Raw genomic sequence first — 19719 nt, 5'->3', positions numbered from 1 at the left:
TTATAACTAGCCACTGGCTATGCTGGTTGGGAGTTACTTCAACTATATTGAGAAGGCAACACACTGGCTACCCCTGTTTTAATCAGTCATCAGGTACTTGGAATGGACAAATGAGTTCTCTAGAGAAGTTTTTTTTTTTCCATGGGCTAAAATAAACCAACAACAGTTGCAGCACAAATTGGGTGTCAAACTCCTAACACTGAACATAGCACCACACAATTCTGAATTCACTGCACAATCCTATGTACTCAGAAGTAAGCAACACTGCATTCAATTGGGCTTATTTCCAGGAAAACACTATAGCATCACAGTCTTGGTTATATATCATTGAAATTTAATTCTACTGAGAAATCGTTAACATTAAATGCATTGAGCATTGATGTCAGTAATGTATTGTTATGATAGACCCATCTTCACTCTTAGCTGCCTTTTTTCATTCCTGCCTCCCTGAAAAAAAATAATCTGTTGATTATCGTTGAATTGGCCAATATAGGCCCATTTCCATTCTGATTTCCAGATTAACACATTTGACATTAATTATATGTCTTTATTTTTTCATGTTGTTCACATGCTCATATTGGGGTTCATTTTTGTTTATTTTTCTGACTTATGTTCCTTGTTTCCAATTTCTTATCCTATCTGTTTCAAAATTGATGCATTCATTGCCATAGTTCCCTTGTCCATGATTATGAGGGGAAATTGCATCTTGTTATTTTCAAGGATATGAAACTGCTGTTCATAAGAAGCTTTTTTAAAAAATAAAAAACTTTATTGTAGGAAGTTTAGAAATACTTTATTAAAGGAACAGCACAGAAATACTATTTGGTTTAGAAATACTTTAAAAGCTTATATGTAATTTTATTTTTATTTAAAGAGCTTCCGGCTGCTAGGTCCTGTTTCCACTGCTGTTTGTGAGAATACCATACTGGGTTAAAAATAAATAAATCAGTTACCTTGTTAGCAGTGATCCAATCTCCTTTTTTGAAGACAGGCAGCTAAGAATGATAACTCTAATTATTTATCAACTTTATGCACCAGTGCTACATTCCCTCCATAATCCACCCACCTCCATCAAAAATGAGATAAATTTGGAAAATTATCATGGATATTACAATATCCTGAGTTTCACAATTGAAAATCTTTCAGAAATATTATTCACTAATTGGTATTGGCCATTAGAATAATGGAGAACAAGAACCTTAGATTATCTGTGTGAACACTCATAGTAAGAATCAAACGGGATAAAAAACAACAACCTACCATGCAGTCCAGCCCGTATTGACAAAGGAGACATACCCAACCAATATAGTTCAATTTAATCTGTACAATCTAGATGTTTCCCTGTAGAAATGTGTTGAGGAGATACAGATTGTGTGGGCAAAGCCTATGCATGAACAGCTTGTACACCCATAGGCTCTGTGCAGATAACACAATCAATGCGTGGATACTGGGTGTCAGGGGTAGCAGGTGAGATCCCAATCCATCCTTCACAAATTGATTACATGAAGATATGTTTTCTAAACAAGCTTGAAGGCCTTCCCCTTTAGTCTAGTACTCTGTTTCAGGCATGAACTTCAGAGCTTCTCCATTTCATTAGAAGTAGCCAATTTATACCTGCATTCCCTTCCTTTGTGGAATAAATGAATGCATTTTTTGCAGGCACACATACATGTGCACTGAGGTAGTTACACGGAGAAGCTCTGAAAACGGAATCCATCATATGCTGATACTTATTCACAGAGTAAACTTAATTGAACTCCATATATTTTTGCCTATTGCATTTATCTTTTGCTTCCAAGTTTTTAAAAAAATCTAGCTGATATTGTGCCATCATTTTACCAAGCACACAGCTGGTTGCCAGTGTACATCAGTTCTGATGTAAAGACCATCTGTTCATTCCAGTCTTTTTCTTCCTCTTGCCACTCTTTCTAAATGCATCCAAACTGTTGATAGATATAACCCTGTTCAAAATTTGACACTATCAAATTGTATTTTGTAATCTAAGGTATAATAATGAAAGACCCAGCTCTTCAAAGTACCATAACATCAAATTAAGATAATTGATAATGAAACTATGTTATTAAGAACATTATATTTGCCAGATTGCTTAAATGGCTGTGGTGCTGTTATCCCTTCTCTCTTGACATTTTCCATGTCCTACAGATTCTAGCTCTAGTCAATTGTTCTTCACATCTAGGTGATGCAGGAGTTCCAATCATGTGGAAACATATGTGTGGGCATTTACTCCTATGCATAGGCTCTTGGTATGCACATGGCCAGTGATGTGCAAGACATTGGGGGTGGAGTCAGCTGTGTACTCTCACTGCCCTGTTTAATCAAAAGCAGCTTATATGTGACTGAATGGAATTTTTATGGTTCATTGTCTCTTGAAGCCTTCGCCTCTAAACTGATGAAGGCCTCCTGAAAGCAGCTAAGAACTGTGACTGTCAATTTTATCCATTATTACAAGTATAAGAAACTGTAAAACTGGATGCCATTTACTAGCTAGTATAAAACTGCACCTTTCCAAAGGTACTGAGATTCAGTAGTTCAATTGGGTATTTTGTGGACTTTACACTTTACACTTTAGATGTAATGTATATTCTCCTCTTATTTTGAAATGTAGTAAGCCATCACTATTGAGTCTGAGAGTCCTCCCGTCAATTATGCTGAATGAGGCCCTTGACTTCTGCCCCAAAGTCCCACATGAAAGCACCACTGATATTTGCTTCAAGTGGTAATATCTTCAATAGAAAATGGTCATACAAGGTCTGAGCCTTAACCTGCTGAAATCTGGACTCCCAGTGATTTCAAGATTCAACATTATATTCAAGAGCTTTAGGTCTGGCTTAGGGCATGTCCACATTACCAATTTGTATTTGTTTCAAACAAGTTTAACCACCATTGCTTCAAAGAAATTTGTTGGCATCTGCAAAAAAATATTTTTCATTGACTGTTGAAGTCACAAATTCTTTGGGGTGTGGAGTCGTAATGCTACAAAATGGCTTCAATATGAAGTGTAATGGAGTCCTTTAATCTGAATGGTTAGAACTTTTGCATTGAAACAATAACACAGGAAAATGCACATCCAAAATAAGCATTAGTTCAAGCTGATGAGATTCTAATTATTATCTTCCTTTGTCTTCTGTTGTGTATTACTTACCCAGAATGAACGGGGCTAGCAGAGAGAGTGACATTGTCCAGGTTGTCAGGGCTCCAGCTTAAGCGATATGAATTTCTCTCACCTTCTTTGGCCAATGTGGATACCTTGAAATGCAAATAAATTTAACTTTTATGTTTTTGTACCTTTGTTCTTCTCTTTATTTACAACACTGAACCAACCCAAACCAATGTTTTCTATGCCTCTGATGGAGTTGGTTCACAAAAAGCTATAAAATTCTAAAATGAAAGTGAAAAAGGTCGTGTGTGTAATTTAGTTAACGACCAACTAAATATACTTCTGAGTTATTTATATATCAAGCTCTACTCTGGAATCACTGTGGCAGCATTTAATTGCTCCTAAATGATTCCAGCCCAAAGGATTGTCATCCAACTAAGTTATAGTCAGAGTAAACTCAGTGAAATCAACTAACATAACTTGAGTCCATAGATTTAACTGTGTCTATGCCGAGTATGCCTTAACTGGATACACCCCTGTAGCTTCTACCACTAAAAAGTGGCTACATAAAACAATTTATCAATTGCTGAAATGGTGGAACATGTTCAAATTGTCCAAATATTAGAACAAAAAAGAAATATATAAATATTTGAACTACATTTTTTACCATTTATTAATTTTGGGGGAAATCAAAACAACCTAGATTTGCCTCACCATGTCCTAATGTTTCTTGTGCCAGTACTATTTCCTCTGTCAGTTAATTTCTGTCAGAAAATTATAGAACCTGGATATACAAGACTTATAGTCATTCCTCCCTTTAGACATGTATATTACTTCAGCTGTGAAGCACATAGATAATATTTATCTTCTCAGAACAGTGTATATACCTCAATTGGGATAAATGTGATTGCAAAGGACACTGACACCCCCCCAAAAAAAACCACAGCTATTCAGAGAATGCACTTTCAAATAGTGTGTCTTATGAAGCTGTTATCTGCTTTATCCTAAGTGGAAAATAATCTCTGTCCTCATTTGGAAAACCTAAGCAGCTGATGCAATAAAACTGCCAAAAATTGGGTGAAACTTTGCTGTAGATGTATTTAAGCATTTCTTTCATGCTACCTTTTTTTGCTGACAGCCATAAAACAGTATTGTGAATGATACAGAGGGAAATTATTCAGCTAGACAACATTATAAAATCAGGCAAGACCCAAGAAACACAGAGCAGTTGACAGTTCACCCAAACAGTGACAATGCATAAAAGACAATTAAGAATGGCAACATTAAAGTTACCAGTTTGAGAGGTTTGCAAAGCTACCATAACATCTCACCTGGTGGCTGGGAATAACAACCGTGTCATCAATCATGGCGCTGTCTCTCAAGTAGGAGGCGTGGCTCAGAGTATGGGACCTGTCTGAACTGAAGGATCGTAGGCTGGTAGGTTGGCAACATTATCAGCAGTTGAGATGGTGTTGTGAAGATGGGATTGTGGGCAGAGCAAAGGAGTGAAGAAAGCATGCTATTAGCAAATAGAGTGCAACTTCCAGGGGGATGATTTAAGCACTCCAATGAAACCCTCCACTCTTCCTCCCCCACCCCACCAACTTTTCTTCTCTTTTCTCAAAACCATTGGAATCCAACAGAATCCCATTCTGTTCAATCTACAGTATGGAAATAGTTTGAAGTAGTGACCCTGTGGCTTAATGGTTCCCCTTATTCTTAAAAGTAACAAGCAACCCATTCCATCGTTCTTTGTCCTGTTGAAATATATATATTTCACTCATAATTTTAAGGGAATTCTTCAGGAAGGGAAAAAAATGAAGTAAGTTCCTCTGACAAGCAACGGTGTGCTACTTAGTCCCCTGGAAGGTACACAGAAGGTAGCCAGCCATATGCTCTTTTCATAGTGCACAATTCTGCCTTTATATACCAGCAGAATTTATAAACAAGCAAAAACAAAACAAAACACTGCCACCTTTACGCCACCTTTATATGCACAACATATAAAATCATTTGCAGTAGCAATGATAGATGCAAAGCAAAATAAGCTACTTTCGTACATCAACTAATGGCTTAATTAAACTAACTGCTATCGCCTCAAATATCAAAATGCAAACATACTAAGCTACATGGAGTTTCGGCTATAATTATGTACCTCAAATATTGATTAAGAAACTTAAATCACTGAAACTATTACCAAGCTATAGTTCATATATTTGTGTTTTGTGCGCAATACTTAATATGTTTCCAGTTGCCTAGTAACATAATAATGTTAGGAATGAATTAAGATTGAAGAAACAGTTGAGTAGCAACATTTATTTACACAGCACATTTTAATACCTCAGTGTTAACTATTAATGGATATTAAACTTATAAATAACGGGGGGGGGGGGAAATATTTCCCATCATTAGTACATAAGTATATGTAGCTTACTATGTATATATAAAGATTATTTTTGATATGTTCTTAATAGTTCTTATATTGTGATCTGTGGTTGCAATTCTGCATGCAACGACATGTACAGAAATCCTGTCAGTTTTGATTGGATTAAACTGAACTGAACTGATTTCAGCCGATTGATTGATTGATTGATTTCAAGCAATGGCTTTCCAGGGACCCTAGTTTTCCTCCCATGAGCAGAACAGAGTTCACAGAAGAGGGTTTTAATGCTTGGGGAATTTTTGGCAATGGCATAGGCTATAGTGCAAAGGGCTGCTGATGGAGAAAAACAGCAGAGAAGCAACTTAGGATCCAAGTCAATGTCATCAGGACATTTCAGCTCTAAAACTGTATGATTATCTTCTAGTCACATTTTAACTGCTGAGGTATGATATGCAATGCAATCCTAAACATGCTTACAACACATGTGCCTCTGTGTTAAAAGGGAGTTAGTCCCCAAATTTGCAAAGGCTGGTAATAGCAACCCTGCATTTTTTAATAAACCTCGGAAGTGACAATAGCATAATAACTGTTATGTGTGTATCATTTATAACTGAAGGAAGTTGAGCTAAGTCAAGTTGTGGGGTGAGTTTTAAATTAAAAACAAATAGAATTGTTCCTTTAAAAAACAATGTAAGTGTTAAATAAGTGGATAGTGGATAATATCACGTCTGCTTGGCCACGAAAACTTGGTCCTCAGAAAAATTGCTTGGCCTTCATTCAATTTTATCCTTTCTTTTAAAAAAACAAAAACTTCAGTAGCAAACCCCATTCTTTATAAATTATTGAAGCATCTGGAGCACCAAGATGCAAGGTTGGCAAAGGACCCAAAATGATGCTTTGTTAATTGAACGTTACAATAGTTAACATCATCCAATCAACCAGACGTATGTAAGGCTGAAATTACTACAGGCCTTTAAAGATGTTACTTGGTTTTTCTGTGGTGATTGCAAACCACAACAACTGTAATTCATTCAGGTTCCTATCTGGATCATGGGTCTTGGTTATGCATATACCCCATTTGTGCAAAATATGGACTTTAGCCATTGATGGCTGTACAAAGTAAACAAAAATTAATGATAAATCAGGGGTCAAAATACCCCATTGACATTTTCAGGCAGATATCAACATACTGTTGTCTTTAGCTATCTATGAAAAGCAAAATATAATTTATTTCAGATATCTTAAGTAAAGCTGACCTGACAAAAAGAAACTCAAGGCTGTTGATCATAAACAGATGCTATCCATTAATTTCACGCTATCCTCAGCCACACCAATTATTTATCAAGGCTTTTCTTCTCCTGACACCTTTTGTATTTTCTAACATTGAGTTAGTGATTCATAGACTCTCACATAAAAGGACCCAGGAGCAGTGAGACTAGGACCTCCAGGGCATTTACTCATACTTGTCAGAGACTGGTTTTCTTCTTGTATGTCTTATTGAGCAAAGTCAGGTACAAGCAGTTCTTTCTATCTATTGTAATAGCTATATATAATTGAAAATGGGCAGCATGTTAACTTTGTTATCTTTCTGAAATCAGTATGTGTCTTGTTTTTTAAGCCTGCCTTCAACTGGCAGCATTGCACATGCCGCAAAATAATGAGTTGAGATTTTGGTTGAGATCATCGTTAATTGCAACCACAATGGTATTTTAGTTGTTCTTTCAAAACTGACCAACTGTAATAAACAAAACCTTCAAAATCCTCCAGCACATCTACAGCATGGATGCGGGTATTTAATGACAGATGCCACAAGGGAGCACTGAAGAGAACATCATTTTCATGCTGTATAATACCTACCTGGGCACAGTGCTAATGAAAGCATACAAAGAGGGGAGAGAGAAATAATAAACATGGAACATGATTGTGAAAGAAAAACCATGATTGTGAAAGAAAAACCAGAGGATCTAAAGCTGAGCTTCTTAAAGTAAGTCAGTTCCTTAAGCCTGGGCTGGCTAATAGAAGGAAGAAGGTACGTTTCCCATAGCACAAAGCAATGGCACAACCACTGCATTGCATAGGCTTTCTTTACTGCAATGAAGATCCATATATTTAAGCTAACAACATCATATGTTTAGTGCTTTTATATTCAGATGGAGCATCTCTGTACCTTTCATTTTCACGTGAGCTGTGATTAGGGTATTTGGCTGAAATCTGAGCGGGGGGGGGGAGCTTTATGTACACATTTCAAGCCACTTTTCCCTCAGTAAATATTCTTCCTCAGTAAATATTCTTCTGTGAATCTACAAGGTAGGCATTCTCCATGCCCACCAAGCCTCTGGGCCTTGAAAGTGTCCTAAAATTCATCCACATACTGTACTGGGTGTTTATTCAGCAAAAATACTATAGATGTGTTAGAAAAATAGAACATTCTTGGTGCAGTAGTACCTGTCAGATCGGCCTCCTTCCAGGCTGTACCTCAGGTAGTTCATACCATCTAAGAACTGGCTGCTGGGTAAGGAATCGTCACCTAATTCTTTCAGATCTTCCGGTCTAAGATATTCTCCCCCATCTCCTGTCATAGTGTCGTCACCTTGAGCCAAAACACAGACAAATTCACAAGATCAATAAACTAATGAAGCCCTACAGCACTGGAAAAGTATGGTCACATATTAGGTGGATCACCTCAAACACAAACAAACAAAACAGGGAACATTATCCTCATTCCTGAAGCACAGCAAGCACAAGCTGTTAATACACACTAAGAAAACACTGGCAGATTAAGTGGGATGATATCAGTTTAAGTTTATTTTTAAAAAAACAACAACACATCAACAGCACCTCACGTTGAATCAGTCTTTTGTCCTTTGCCATTATACATACTGTTGGCTGAACTAATTTTACTTTTGTTCCTTTTTTCCACTTAGTTTCTTGGACACAGCTGGCCTCTGACAGAAACTGCTTCCACATGAGACATTAAAATTTGACTTTGAGCCCCTATTGTACTATTATGTGCCATATGAGAATGTCATTAATGTGGGACAGAATGTAGAAAAGAAACAGAAATATATATTCTAGCCAGCAGAGAGTTTATATTGGCACTATACTCTCATTTTCAGAAAAGCTCAATTAAGTATCAGATGTGAACAGAGAAAGCTGCCTAATGTTTGGATCAGGCCATTTGCCCATTTAACTCAGTATTGTCTACTCATACTGGCAGCAGAGGTCTTTCCCATCAGCTCCTACCTGATCCTTTTAAATGGAGGTGACAATGACTGCAACTGGGACCTTCTGCATGCAAAGCAAGGAAGAAACAGCATAAATAAAATCTGGTGGGGAATATATGTATATATAAAGAGGGGGTGGGGAGAGCTTGTGCAAATGGAAGACCTTCTCTGGACCTGTGGTGGGGAGCATTTTTCTTTTGCAGTGATCTTCCACTAAGACAGAAACAGGCCTTTTATGAACTGTGAAAATGTTTGGATCCAAGCAAGCGTAAGTTCCGGATCTTAATTCAAACTTTGTAAGGCACAAAGGCAAAACTGACTTTCAGATTACTTTCAAAATCATAATAAAAAGTGTTACATTAAGCATTCCAACCATAACAGAAAATGGTTCACATTCATTATGAGGCAATGATGCATTGGATCCAGACTTAGTCATGCGTAGAGCAGACCCAGTGAAATCTGTCTTAAGTTTGTCCATTCCAAACATGAATGAATCCGAGTCAAACCCTATGACTACACATTATTCACCTTGAACCAGCAGCATCTAGTAATGACTGCTGACCTAACAGTCTTGCACCGAACCAATGAACCAGACACTCTCTCTATAAACACAGTTACCATGAGAAAGAGTGAAGACTTATCTGTTCTGATGATGCTCACATGGAAAAGCAGATCAGAAACTGGGGGATGTACTCCTTTTTTAAAGGAATCCATACTCTTGTATCCTCCTCTCTCCAGGTACTTTTCACTTAAACTTAAATCATGTCAGGGATTTATAACAGGAAAGGGGAGCCTCTGGACATTCTTGGGCTCCAACTCCCATCAGCCCCAGTCATCATGGCCAATGGTCAGGGATGATGGAAGATGTAGTTCAACAACACCTGGAGGGTCACAGGTTTGCCATCCCTGGTTTGGCGTGTTATTCTTTGTGCAAATCTTTGTAACCATAGCTACTTCAGGGTATTATATTGCCTCTTTGACCAGCCATGCTGTCTAGACCCAAATAATTGCCAGTTAAGTGATTACAGATGGGCATCACATTATGTCAGCCACACACAGCTCCCAGAGGCTCTAATGGAAGTGTCGGCAACTGAACCGCTAAAATGGAAATACTGAACATCTGTCCCTGCTGAGTCGTGAGAGCAGCAGCATACAAAAACCGTATTCTTGCAATTGTCTGATGGAGGAAGGAATACAGGAACAGCTCCCTCCTGAAATAAAGGCAAACACTGGGGCATTTTGCTGGAATATTTAGAAACCTGTTTCAGTGGTAATGGCAGGTAAAGCATCCACTACATTAAAGAAGCCTTTCTGCAGGAGCTACATATTCAACATATTTCACTATATTAATCGCTTTTTTGAACAACCTGGTAGGTGGCCATATGCCAATACAGAGACTACCTAGTTAAACTCTGCAAAAATCCTTAACTTTCCTCTAAGAAGAATTTTCAAGGCCTTGAACAAACATATTGGGTTATTGAAATACATTGGGGTAGAGCATTCTTTCTTAACATGAATCTGAAACTTTTAGTATTCTATCAAAACTGCATTCTACACAGCATAACATGATTTCAAATAAGAACTCGACATTTTATTCTAAAGAGGAAGCCATCTTGAGGAACGACATACAGTGAAGAAAAATCACCATCATTGTTTCTTAATATTTATCAGTGGTCTCCCTGTTAATGAATCCTAATGCCCTAGGAGGGCGCAATACTTAGTTAACTTACAACAATACAACCATACAAAACTAGCAACTAAATAGTAAGATCACAGAAGGTAATTTTATCGTTCCAATATACTTTATTTAAATCTGAATTTGTAGAACATGAACTATGTCTTAAATCTTCTTAAAAGGCAGAACTAACCATCCAGAGAGCCAGCTACAAAAATAAGGCTCTGTTTTGGGGGCCAGGGTGGGCAAAACTGAAATCATGCAGAGACCCACACACAAATTCACTGGCATAGATCAGAGTTAGGCATTCCATAAACACGTGTCTTGGTTTCAGAAAAGAGGTGGGACAGTAAACAATTAAACAATAAAATAAAAATAGTTTTGTGCCTCACTCTAAGAACTCTTAACACTGTACCTGCATCACTAAAGGCATCCTCATCAGTGAAATGATCATAGTCAGAGTGTTTAAAAGCTGCATAACACATAAGTTAAATTTCAGGAACAGGGTCAAAAGGGAGCAACTAATGGCATATGGTAGACTGGGAAGAAATGTCATTACCTTGCAACCAAGAGAAAACCAAAATTATTTAAAATAAATATGGAGGGGGTGAGAGAGCAGTATATATACTGAACAACAGGAGGATTAGAGAAAATCAAAGTAATTCTTCACATGGTAGATCAGTCTAGAGGCCAACACTGGATGAATCACTGGAGATTCATGATCTGATCCTCCTACCTTCAAATTTCTCTTTAAAAGCAGTCATTTGATGAGCAGCCCTTTCACCTCTGGCGTTTTCCAAATACAAATAATGTGCTCTGCTCACCCAGGTATTTGCTCCAATGGAGAAAATATACAGGTACACATGTGCTTGTCGTAACAGGGCAAACAGCAGCTGCAAGATGGTAGGGAGGGCTAAACTGAGACCTCCCAAGAAATGAGATCATAAGACCATTGGTCCATCTAACTCAGTACTGGCCAAGACTCCTCAATGTTTTCCACAGGACTGTTTCCTAATTCTACCTGAAGATGCCAAGGACTGAACCTGGAACCTTTTGCAATCAAACCACATACATTATCACTTAGCTATGGCCCATCTTCATCTAATCACAAATCTTTAATGTCTCTTATATTTGATGTTAACATATCTTTTAAATAAATAAATAAGCAAGCATTTGTACATTTGTTTTTTAGCTTATGGCTTTTTTCAATCTTTTGAATTAGCCACTTTAAGTAATGTGATAGTTTCTTAAATCCAAAGTTCAGTATATATTATAACCAGTCTGAAAATCATGTGGTTTGTGGTCAGCTTACCTTCCTCATCAGACACATCCAAGACTTCAGTCATAGTTTCAGGTACATTGAGCTTGTGTTTCTCAGTTACAGTCTGGAAAAGAGAGAGAGAAAGAGACATCAGTAAACAGGTTAAATAGTGGAAAACAAAAAAACCAAACCAAACTGCTAAATATCAAAAAAATGAAAACACCCAGGCTAATACACATTTATCATAGTATTTTTCAGTTAAATAACATTTCAGTCTCACTCTGACATTCGAATCATGTTCTGTAGTTCTCATGGTTTTTCCCCCTCCTCAAAAGATGTCATTTCCTTTTATTGCTACAGAAAACTTGGTCATGTGCTGTAATGAGCAGCAGTTTCCTCTAGCAACTGATTTTGCATTTTAAAATGCTTTTAGCAGATTTGTTAATTGATATACAGGCAAAACATATTCAACCCTTTTGAGGCAGGATGAGTTCTAAAAACACATTAGGTAACGTCTACAGAAAGAAGTTAAAGGATGCATATGGAACTTGTTAAAGCTGTAAAAACCCTTAGAAATGAAGCTTTGAACGATGCAAAATATTGAAAAAAGATGCAAACTCTGAGCAACATGTCTGATGAACCTGCACCTAAAATAATAACTTTATTACTTTCTCATGTTTTACCAGTATATTTCTATTAGCATTTTATTCATGTATTTGTTTCTTAAAGCTTGTAAAATTACAATTTGTAAAAATTCAGAATAATTCTGTTTTGTGATTTAAGCATACAGATTAATATTTAATTCTTGCTAAGAAAACCAGCCACAGTAGCTTATGGAAAGACAAAATAAGTTGAGTTGAATGTTGAGACATTACCAGAAGAAAGTATTAGAGGGAAGCATATGAGGGTTGTATTTGGCCAAGTCATACCCATGGCAGACCCATCAAAATCAGTTGAATTGAATAACTTAATCCAGAAATTTTCATGGGTCTATTCTGAGCATAATTTAGTTGAATATAACATATAAAAATGAATAGGTTTTCAACAAAAATCTCATAAAAGTGCAATGTCCCCCCTAGGTAAGCAGTGTGCACACATACACACACATTGCTCTATGGAAATTATTATTATTATTATTATTATTATTATTATTATTATTATTATTAGAATCATACACATCAAATTAAAATAAATCCATTTAAAATTAGCATATTTATTTGAAAGGTAACAAAACAAAAACAAAATCATTAACATACAAATATCCTGTCCACTGCCCAATGTGCTCAAAACCAGAGCATATTGTTGGTTTTCTGTATTTCTTTAAATATAAATGTTCTATAAATAGCAACGTTCTCATCACAGCCAAACATGAATCATGTTGAATCATGATGGCATCCAATATAAGGACAAATTCATTTGGGTGTGGATAACAGGCCTCAAATTACTCTCTTGTAGTGAAGACACGAGGAGTGAAAGCACAAGCTGATACCCAGTGTTAATGTTTTTAATATTAACTGATTTAAGAGACTAGTGATTCTTCTTTTTTCCTTTGCATGCATTAGTGATTCAATTTATTGCACTTATATGCTTCAGCTGAATCTCAAAGCAGCTTACAAACAGTAACAACAGCAGCAATAAACATAACAGAGCATCAGTGCAAAACATCACAATTACAATACCTGGGCCAAATAAAAGTTGGCCTTACCAAATCATATACAATCTTTAACAAATCAACAATTATAAGTACTTATAAACTATACAACAATACTAATGAAACAGCAGCTTAAAAAAACCATTATTACAGGGTGTGATCACCCTGGCGCACAAACTGCTTCAGTAACCATTATCCCTACTCAATGTATTAAATGCAGAGAGCCCAGCATCTTGAGAGGAACTTGATGAAATAAGAATACCTAGAAGCACTTCCATACTATAACAAACACTTTCCCCAAATCACATAATGTCGTTCTTGTGGGCAATAGCCCTACTGCTGTAACTCAAACCTACAAACTCATAAAGAGACTGAGGAGAAATACCCCCGTCCTTGGGACTGCATGCTATCACCAAGAAGTGCCACCAAGAAGTACCACCTAAGTGTCAGGAAAAAGCAGCAATGCAAAAGCAAGCTGCAGGTGTCTGGAATGCAAAACACAATGTTGATGTCTGGGACTGTACTATTGGAAAAAGGGGGCAGTCTATTCAGTGTACTGAGCACCGGATGTTAGCTCAGAGTGTGATCTGACCTGTACTGGAAGTACAGAGGTGGAGTCAGTATGGTCTTCTGCTGGAGACTGGAGGGTACAGACATGTTTCTCTGTACTGCTGGAATGACAGAAATAAAGAGATGTAAATAGATTTCTGTCTGTCTCTTTTCCCCTCCCTGAGGGAAGCAGGGAGGAGGGTGTGTCCCTCTCACGTTGAGTGGGATCGCCGATTTGTGACCTTGCCTGTAACCTGCCGGGAGACGCAGCCGGGAAGGTCATCAAGGATCTCGAGCCGAATGCCTGGTGTGAGGCCAGTTACCTCTGACTGCGGCTGAGAATCCTGACACTAAGAACATGGGACAAGTCTTTTGGATCAGGTCCACGGCCCATCTATTCCAGCATCCAGTTCTCACAGTGGCCAGCCGGATGCCTGTGATAAACCGGCAACCAAGATCTGAGCACGAGAGCCCTGTCCCTTTCTGTGACTTCCAGCAACTAGTATTCAGAAGCATAATCCCTCCAACACCAGAGGCTGAGTAGAGCCATCATGGCTAGTAGCGACCCCCCCCCCAAAAAAAAACCCATACCCCAGTAGCAATCCAAACAATTAAAGGGAATAATATCCTTTTACAGAACTATGGGCCAGGTGAGCAGCAATCGGCAGCAGGCACAGCCCATCATTCTTCCCAACGGTTCTGCTCAACAGCTCAACAATGCTTAAAAGTCACATGGCTTTTCTTTTGTGAAACCAGAAAGTTTTTTCTTCATTAGAAAGGTCAGACAACTGCGGGAAATCAAAGCCTGCCGAGACAGATTAAATGCACACTGCAGGGCATATGTTCCCAACATCTCTCTTTTCAGCAGCAAAGAAATGAGTTAGCAACTACATTCAAAGAAGGAAAGCCTGCTGATGGAATGATACTGCCTAAAAGCAGAAAGAAAGTAAAATGCTTACTTGCAAAGTGATATGTGGTATAGTGGGAAGTAGCATGTTTGAGTTTTCTGGGGTTTTCTGAGTAAAAGCAAATATGAAATGGACCTTCTGTTCTCAAATAGAAAATGGCCTGGGCAATAATATGAATACTCAAGCTCAGACAATATCTGAGCTGTTCTCTTAACATTGCTGGTTGAATACAGAGGAAGATTATCTGGAACTGTCAGAAGCTGTGTGGACTGTCCTACTAATCACATGATGGATTAGTATTTGGGGGTTTTGGGTCAGTATGAATTTTTTTAAGCTTTACTCCTCAAAACAGTAGGGATAACAAATTTGTTCATGGTGGCACACATTCGCCATGTAAACTTTACCATCACAGGGGTTTGTAGCTGCTTCATAAAGATGGCAGCCTATCCAGTTATCTCCACCACATATTTCTTCTACTGCCACTGCTGGCTTGAGATTTATTTTTCATGGGATTTCCCTCCTAACTTCAGAACTAGCCTCTCCTAGAGGGTGTTACCATATTTATTTTCTTAAAATAGGCTCTCTAATAGTACAGTCAATAGCAACTTGCCCAGTGGGGTGGAAGGGCAACCATAGCATCCTGGCAGGTGTGTTGTTGCTGTTTACAGGGAAGGAGAGAGGGAGGGGTGATTGGCACAGAACAGAACTCTGCAATACTACTACCAGCAGCTGCAGTTATCACAGCAATCATTAATGTATTTTTTGTGAGTATGAAATGACTGAGTCTTATGAACAGATAGAGAGAGTCATTCTTCTTTTGCAGTTTGTTTGGGGTTTTGCCGTGCCCAGTTCAAGTCTTTCTACTGCCTACATCTCATTAATAACCCATAGCTCACTCTATTTATAATTCCCAACAAACCATTTTGATTATATCTTTATCAGAACATAACATCTGAGACTTACTGTAATCCTGCATTGCAAAAACAAAATTGCTTTCACTCACACATCTGGACATTGTTCCAGTTCCAGAACCAATCCTCAGTTTAATGGGAATTGCTGAAATCTATGTACTACTCTGATGTTTAAGTTCTTGAGTCCCTTACATGGGATTGGGGTTAGAATGTCGGAACAGGATCTGGGAGACCAGGGTTCAAATCCCCACTCCACTATGAAGCTCACTGAGTGACCTTGGGTCAGTCACTGCCTCTCAGCCTAACCAACCTCGGAGGGTAGAGGATTAAATGAGGAGGGGGAGAACCATGTATGCCACCTTGAGCTTCTCAGAGGAAAAATGTGAGCTATAAAAGCAAATAAACAAAATGTCTAATGCATACTTGCAAAAACAATATGACTGACTAAAGATTCTAGGTTGACATTACACAAATGCACAAAAGGTGTAAGGTCCCTGCATACTCTGGAAATGGAAATCGGATCAATGTAAAAAAAGATATATGAACTATGCATCAATATATCAAAGTACAAAATAAAAAATGAGTTACAAAGGTTCTAAATAAATATATAACAATAGATGCACACTATGCATACTGTAGTCAATAAGTTAGGAGACATGTCCTTTTATGAATAGGACAAGGAATGTTGCTTAGGGAACAGCCCTCTAGTTGTCAGTAGGGTGCATGCACTCTCAGTGTGCACTCATGGCAAAAAGCCTGGCTTTGAACATGCCTCATACAGGCATGTTCCCTTGTAGCTACTACACTTCTTGTGCCATTTGTACACTAGGGGTCCTTTGGAAAACGATACATAGACAAGTCTCAGGTTTACTGATTTTCTGCTTGGTCTCTATAACACACTAGAAAGGTATCTCATGTTCTTTTAGATAAGCAAACCACAGACAAGCAGAGACAAAAGGTGCAGAAAAAGTCTAACTGTAGATACTTCAGCACTAAATTAGGATACCTTCAGCACTCAGTTAGCAATGGATGCATATGTACTTCATGGGCTAGGCATGCCAGTTCTAAGCAGGCCAAAGGTGGAAGTGCAATTCAATGTGTAGGCCCTCTGAGACTCAGGATTCCAGTACCTGAAGGAGACCTTTCCTGGAATTGTCCCACCTCTTAAGATCTGAATGAGAAGCTCTTTCTGATTTCTTACATCCAAAGCTGGTAGCACGAGAACAGACCCTCTCTGTGGCCATTTGGCTGGTGCCTATGCTGTTATCCTTCTGTAGTCGGCAAACAACTCTGCCGTGTGGAGATTTTATGGACCTGTCTGAAGTTTTTGTGTGGTTTATGCATTTTAATTGGTTCTATCTGTTCCTCATGTGCATTATTATGATATATATTGTTACCTGCCCTGAGGTCAAGGGTGAGGGAGGACAGGAAAAATCTCCTAAATAAATGAAGTATCTTCTAATGGCATTATAGCTAATTTGAATTCAACCAAGACCCATTAAGCCTGACGTGAGAGTGAATTTTCCTGTTCAAAGTTAAAGCAGATGAATATGACTCACAGTTTTACATCATGGTAATTTGGGGTATGTTCAACCCAGTTAAACAAGACAATTTTAAATATTTTAGTCTCACGAACTTCACCAAATAGCAGCAGGGTTTAAATTCAAGGATTCTGCCATAAGTAACTTGTGGACAAAAATGATAAAGTAGCACAAAGTTTAGCAACAACCAAATAAAGTGGTGAGCAGCAGGCACCTGCACTCATTTACAGTGTTTAAGTCTCATTCTGCAGCATCAGAAAGGGCAGAAAAAAAGAATAGCCAAGAACATGGAACTCAAAATGAGGACTTGGCATGGCATCCAGTTGGATCTTTTGGAGATGCAAGGCATACAAGCTACACAAGACCATCTTAATATATTTTATGGTATGTATAAATAAATCTACATTTCCACAGCTAGAAGTCCATGGGTACTGTCTACAAAAACTGAAAAATAATTGCTACATTTCAATTATACTTCTAAAATGATAAAATAAGAAAGGAAAAACAGAACCAAAAATAACTAAGAACAGAAATGCCCCTCTGAATAAAGAATGGAAGATAAGGCTGGAGATACTCACAGTTGTGGTGGTAATCACTTCCTCGGTTACAACCTTTAATGTATCAACCACTGAGATATATCCCAGACGCTTAGCAATTGCTAAAGCAGTGTTGCCATTCTGAAAGGAGAAAAGAGGGAGAGAAGGAGAAGGAGAGGGAGAGGGAGGATTATGATATGAACCAATGAGATCACACCCTGCACTGAATGAGCCAGCATTTCCATCCAAAACAAGGCATTCGCTTAGGAAAATCAGTGTGCTTTACTGTTAAATCCGAATCTCTCTTTGCAACTTTGCTCAGACTACAGCCCCAATTGCCATGGTAACAAAACACACAGAACATCTGCCTGTTACACTTAATAAAAATCTACTGCTTTTAATGGTTTAACCCGCAACTTTCTATATTACACTTTATAAAATCTGGCTTTGCTACAACTCCTGATTAATTTTACCAAACATGTTTTTAATTGAGAATAACTTGATTAATAAATAGCTTAAGAGGCTCCACTTGAAAAATAGAAAGATGAGATGATTCATGCAAATGGTGCAACAGGGGGGAAAAACCTAGGCAAGGCAAAACAAATCAGAGACCGTATTTAAAATTCAATATACAAATGCCACTGCCAACAGGATGCCCTCCAGATGTTGTTGAACTACAGCTCCCTTAATCCCTGGTGGGAATTGTAGTCCAACAGCATATGAAGGAAACCACATTGGCTATCCCTAGACTGGGGGGATAGAATATTCAGCAATTATATGCTTCAATTTCTATTTGGGTGAACAAAATATATTTAATCCAAAAGTAGCACCACTAATTTGTGTTATGTTTGGGGCTGTACCAAATGTCCTTCAATTTCAGTTTTCAGGGGTTAAGTAGTATTTTCAGGGAGAATGTGAAATATTTCCTAGGGAAATCTAAACTGTGCAAACACTTGCCATCTGAGAATACTTACACACACCCACTCAGTGCACTTTCAGCACCAAATTTTGATTTCTCATATGTTGAGTTTTGGCTGGAGGAGCTTCTAGACTGTTGCTATTTTCAGCTAAAATTTAATCATACACCAACAAATTTGGGCTGTGCCATTATTGTTGACTGACAAGTCTTGCACATCAACCCGTTTCCCCTAAAGATTGGAGTTTTTTGCGATAAGGAGGGTGACTGGAAAATGTAGTGGGGTGACACTTAATTTGGTGCAACACTAACCTCCCCGCAAAGAGAAAGCTTTTCTATTCTATGTGAGAAATGACTGAGTGAACAGGGCACTGTTTCATCTCAGTTCTAGTCAGGCTACATAGAAAGCCAATTTGCCCTCTGGGGGTTTGTGGGACTGCTGTGCTGGGCCTCAACTGCCACCCACCTTCTGATCAGATAAGTGGTCATTCTTAAGCTGAGAAGCCATGGTTTCTAATGTCAACCACCTTCTGAAGTTGCACACCTTCCTATATGAGCACCAGTTCCTGGGGGCTGACCCCTTTTGCCCCCTCAAATATTTTTGGGTGGGAGCTTCCCCCCCCACATGTCCAAAAAGCACAGAGGTGAAGCGTGGAGCCAAGCGCAGCGCAGCACAGCTCCAACGGCCAGCTCCTTCTCTTTCTCCTCCTTTCACGGAGGTGAAAGAGGATCAAAGCAACTTCCTGCTTATGGTGGCACCAGGAGGAGCCACCAACCATTGAAGCTGTGCAGATGCTGTGTTTGATTCTGCCCCAGCTCCTCCTGACATCCTGATGTCAGGTGCATGACGTTGCGTCCCCTTCCCCCATCGCCCTTGCAAGCTGGTGCCTCTGCCTCCCTTCATGTTCCTCTGAAACTCTTTGAAGGAACAGATTTCAGAACTGATCCCATCAATCAGGCCCCATCCTCTTTTGAATGGAATACAGTCTTCAGGTTGTCTTGACATTACACTTTCACTGAGTCTAACCTTTAGTCACACACTGGGG

At 38.5% G+C, this 19719-nt stretch overlaps 1 protein-coding gene across 50 annotated transcripts in view; it reads right to left on the bottom strand.

The window, feature by feature from the left end:
• Positions 1-19719, bottom strand: part of ANK2 (ankyrin 2) — a 321790-nt gene that overhangs the window by 49788 nt on the left and 252283 nt on the right. For 20 of the 50 annotated variants that reach the window (XM_077933959.1, XM_077933981.1, XM_077933979.1 and 17 more), the window contains 5 exons: positions 17800-17898; positions 11713-11785; positions 7947-8091; positions 4450-4552; positions 3164-3267 (listed from right to left, as the gene is read on the bottom strand). In XM_077933959.1, the coding sequence (XP_077790085.1) occupies positions 3164-3267; positions 4450-4552; positions 7947-8091; positions 11713-11785; positions 17800-17898 (524 nt within the window). Of the gene's footprint in view, positions 1-953; positions 996-3163; positions 3268-4449; positions 4553-7946; positions 8092-10815; positions 10873-11712; positions 11786-17799; positions 17899-19719 lie in introns of all 50 variants that reach the window. The other 30 variants (XM_077933941.1, XM_077933947.1, XM_077933939.1 and 27 more) reach the window with 3 other exon arrangements.

The sequence above is a fragment of the Podarcis muralis genome, chromosome 9 (assembly GCF_964188315.1).
Source record: "Podarcis muralis chromosome 9, rPodMur119.hap1.1, whole genome shotgun sequence".
NCBI classification, from domain to species: Eukaryota; Metazoa; Chordata; class Lepidosauria; order Squamata; family Lacertidae; genus Podarcis; species Podarcis muralis.
The sequence above is the reverse complement of the archived record's forward strand: the minus strand, read 5'-3'. Positions and strand labels throughout refer to the sequence as shown.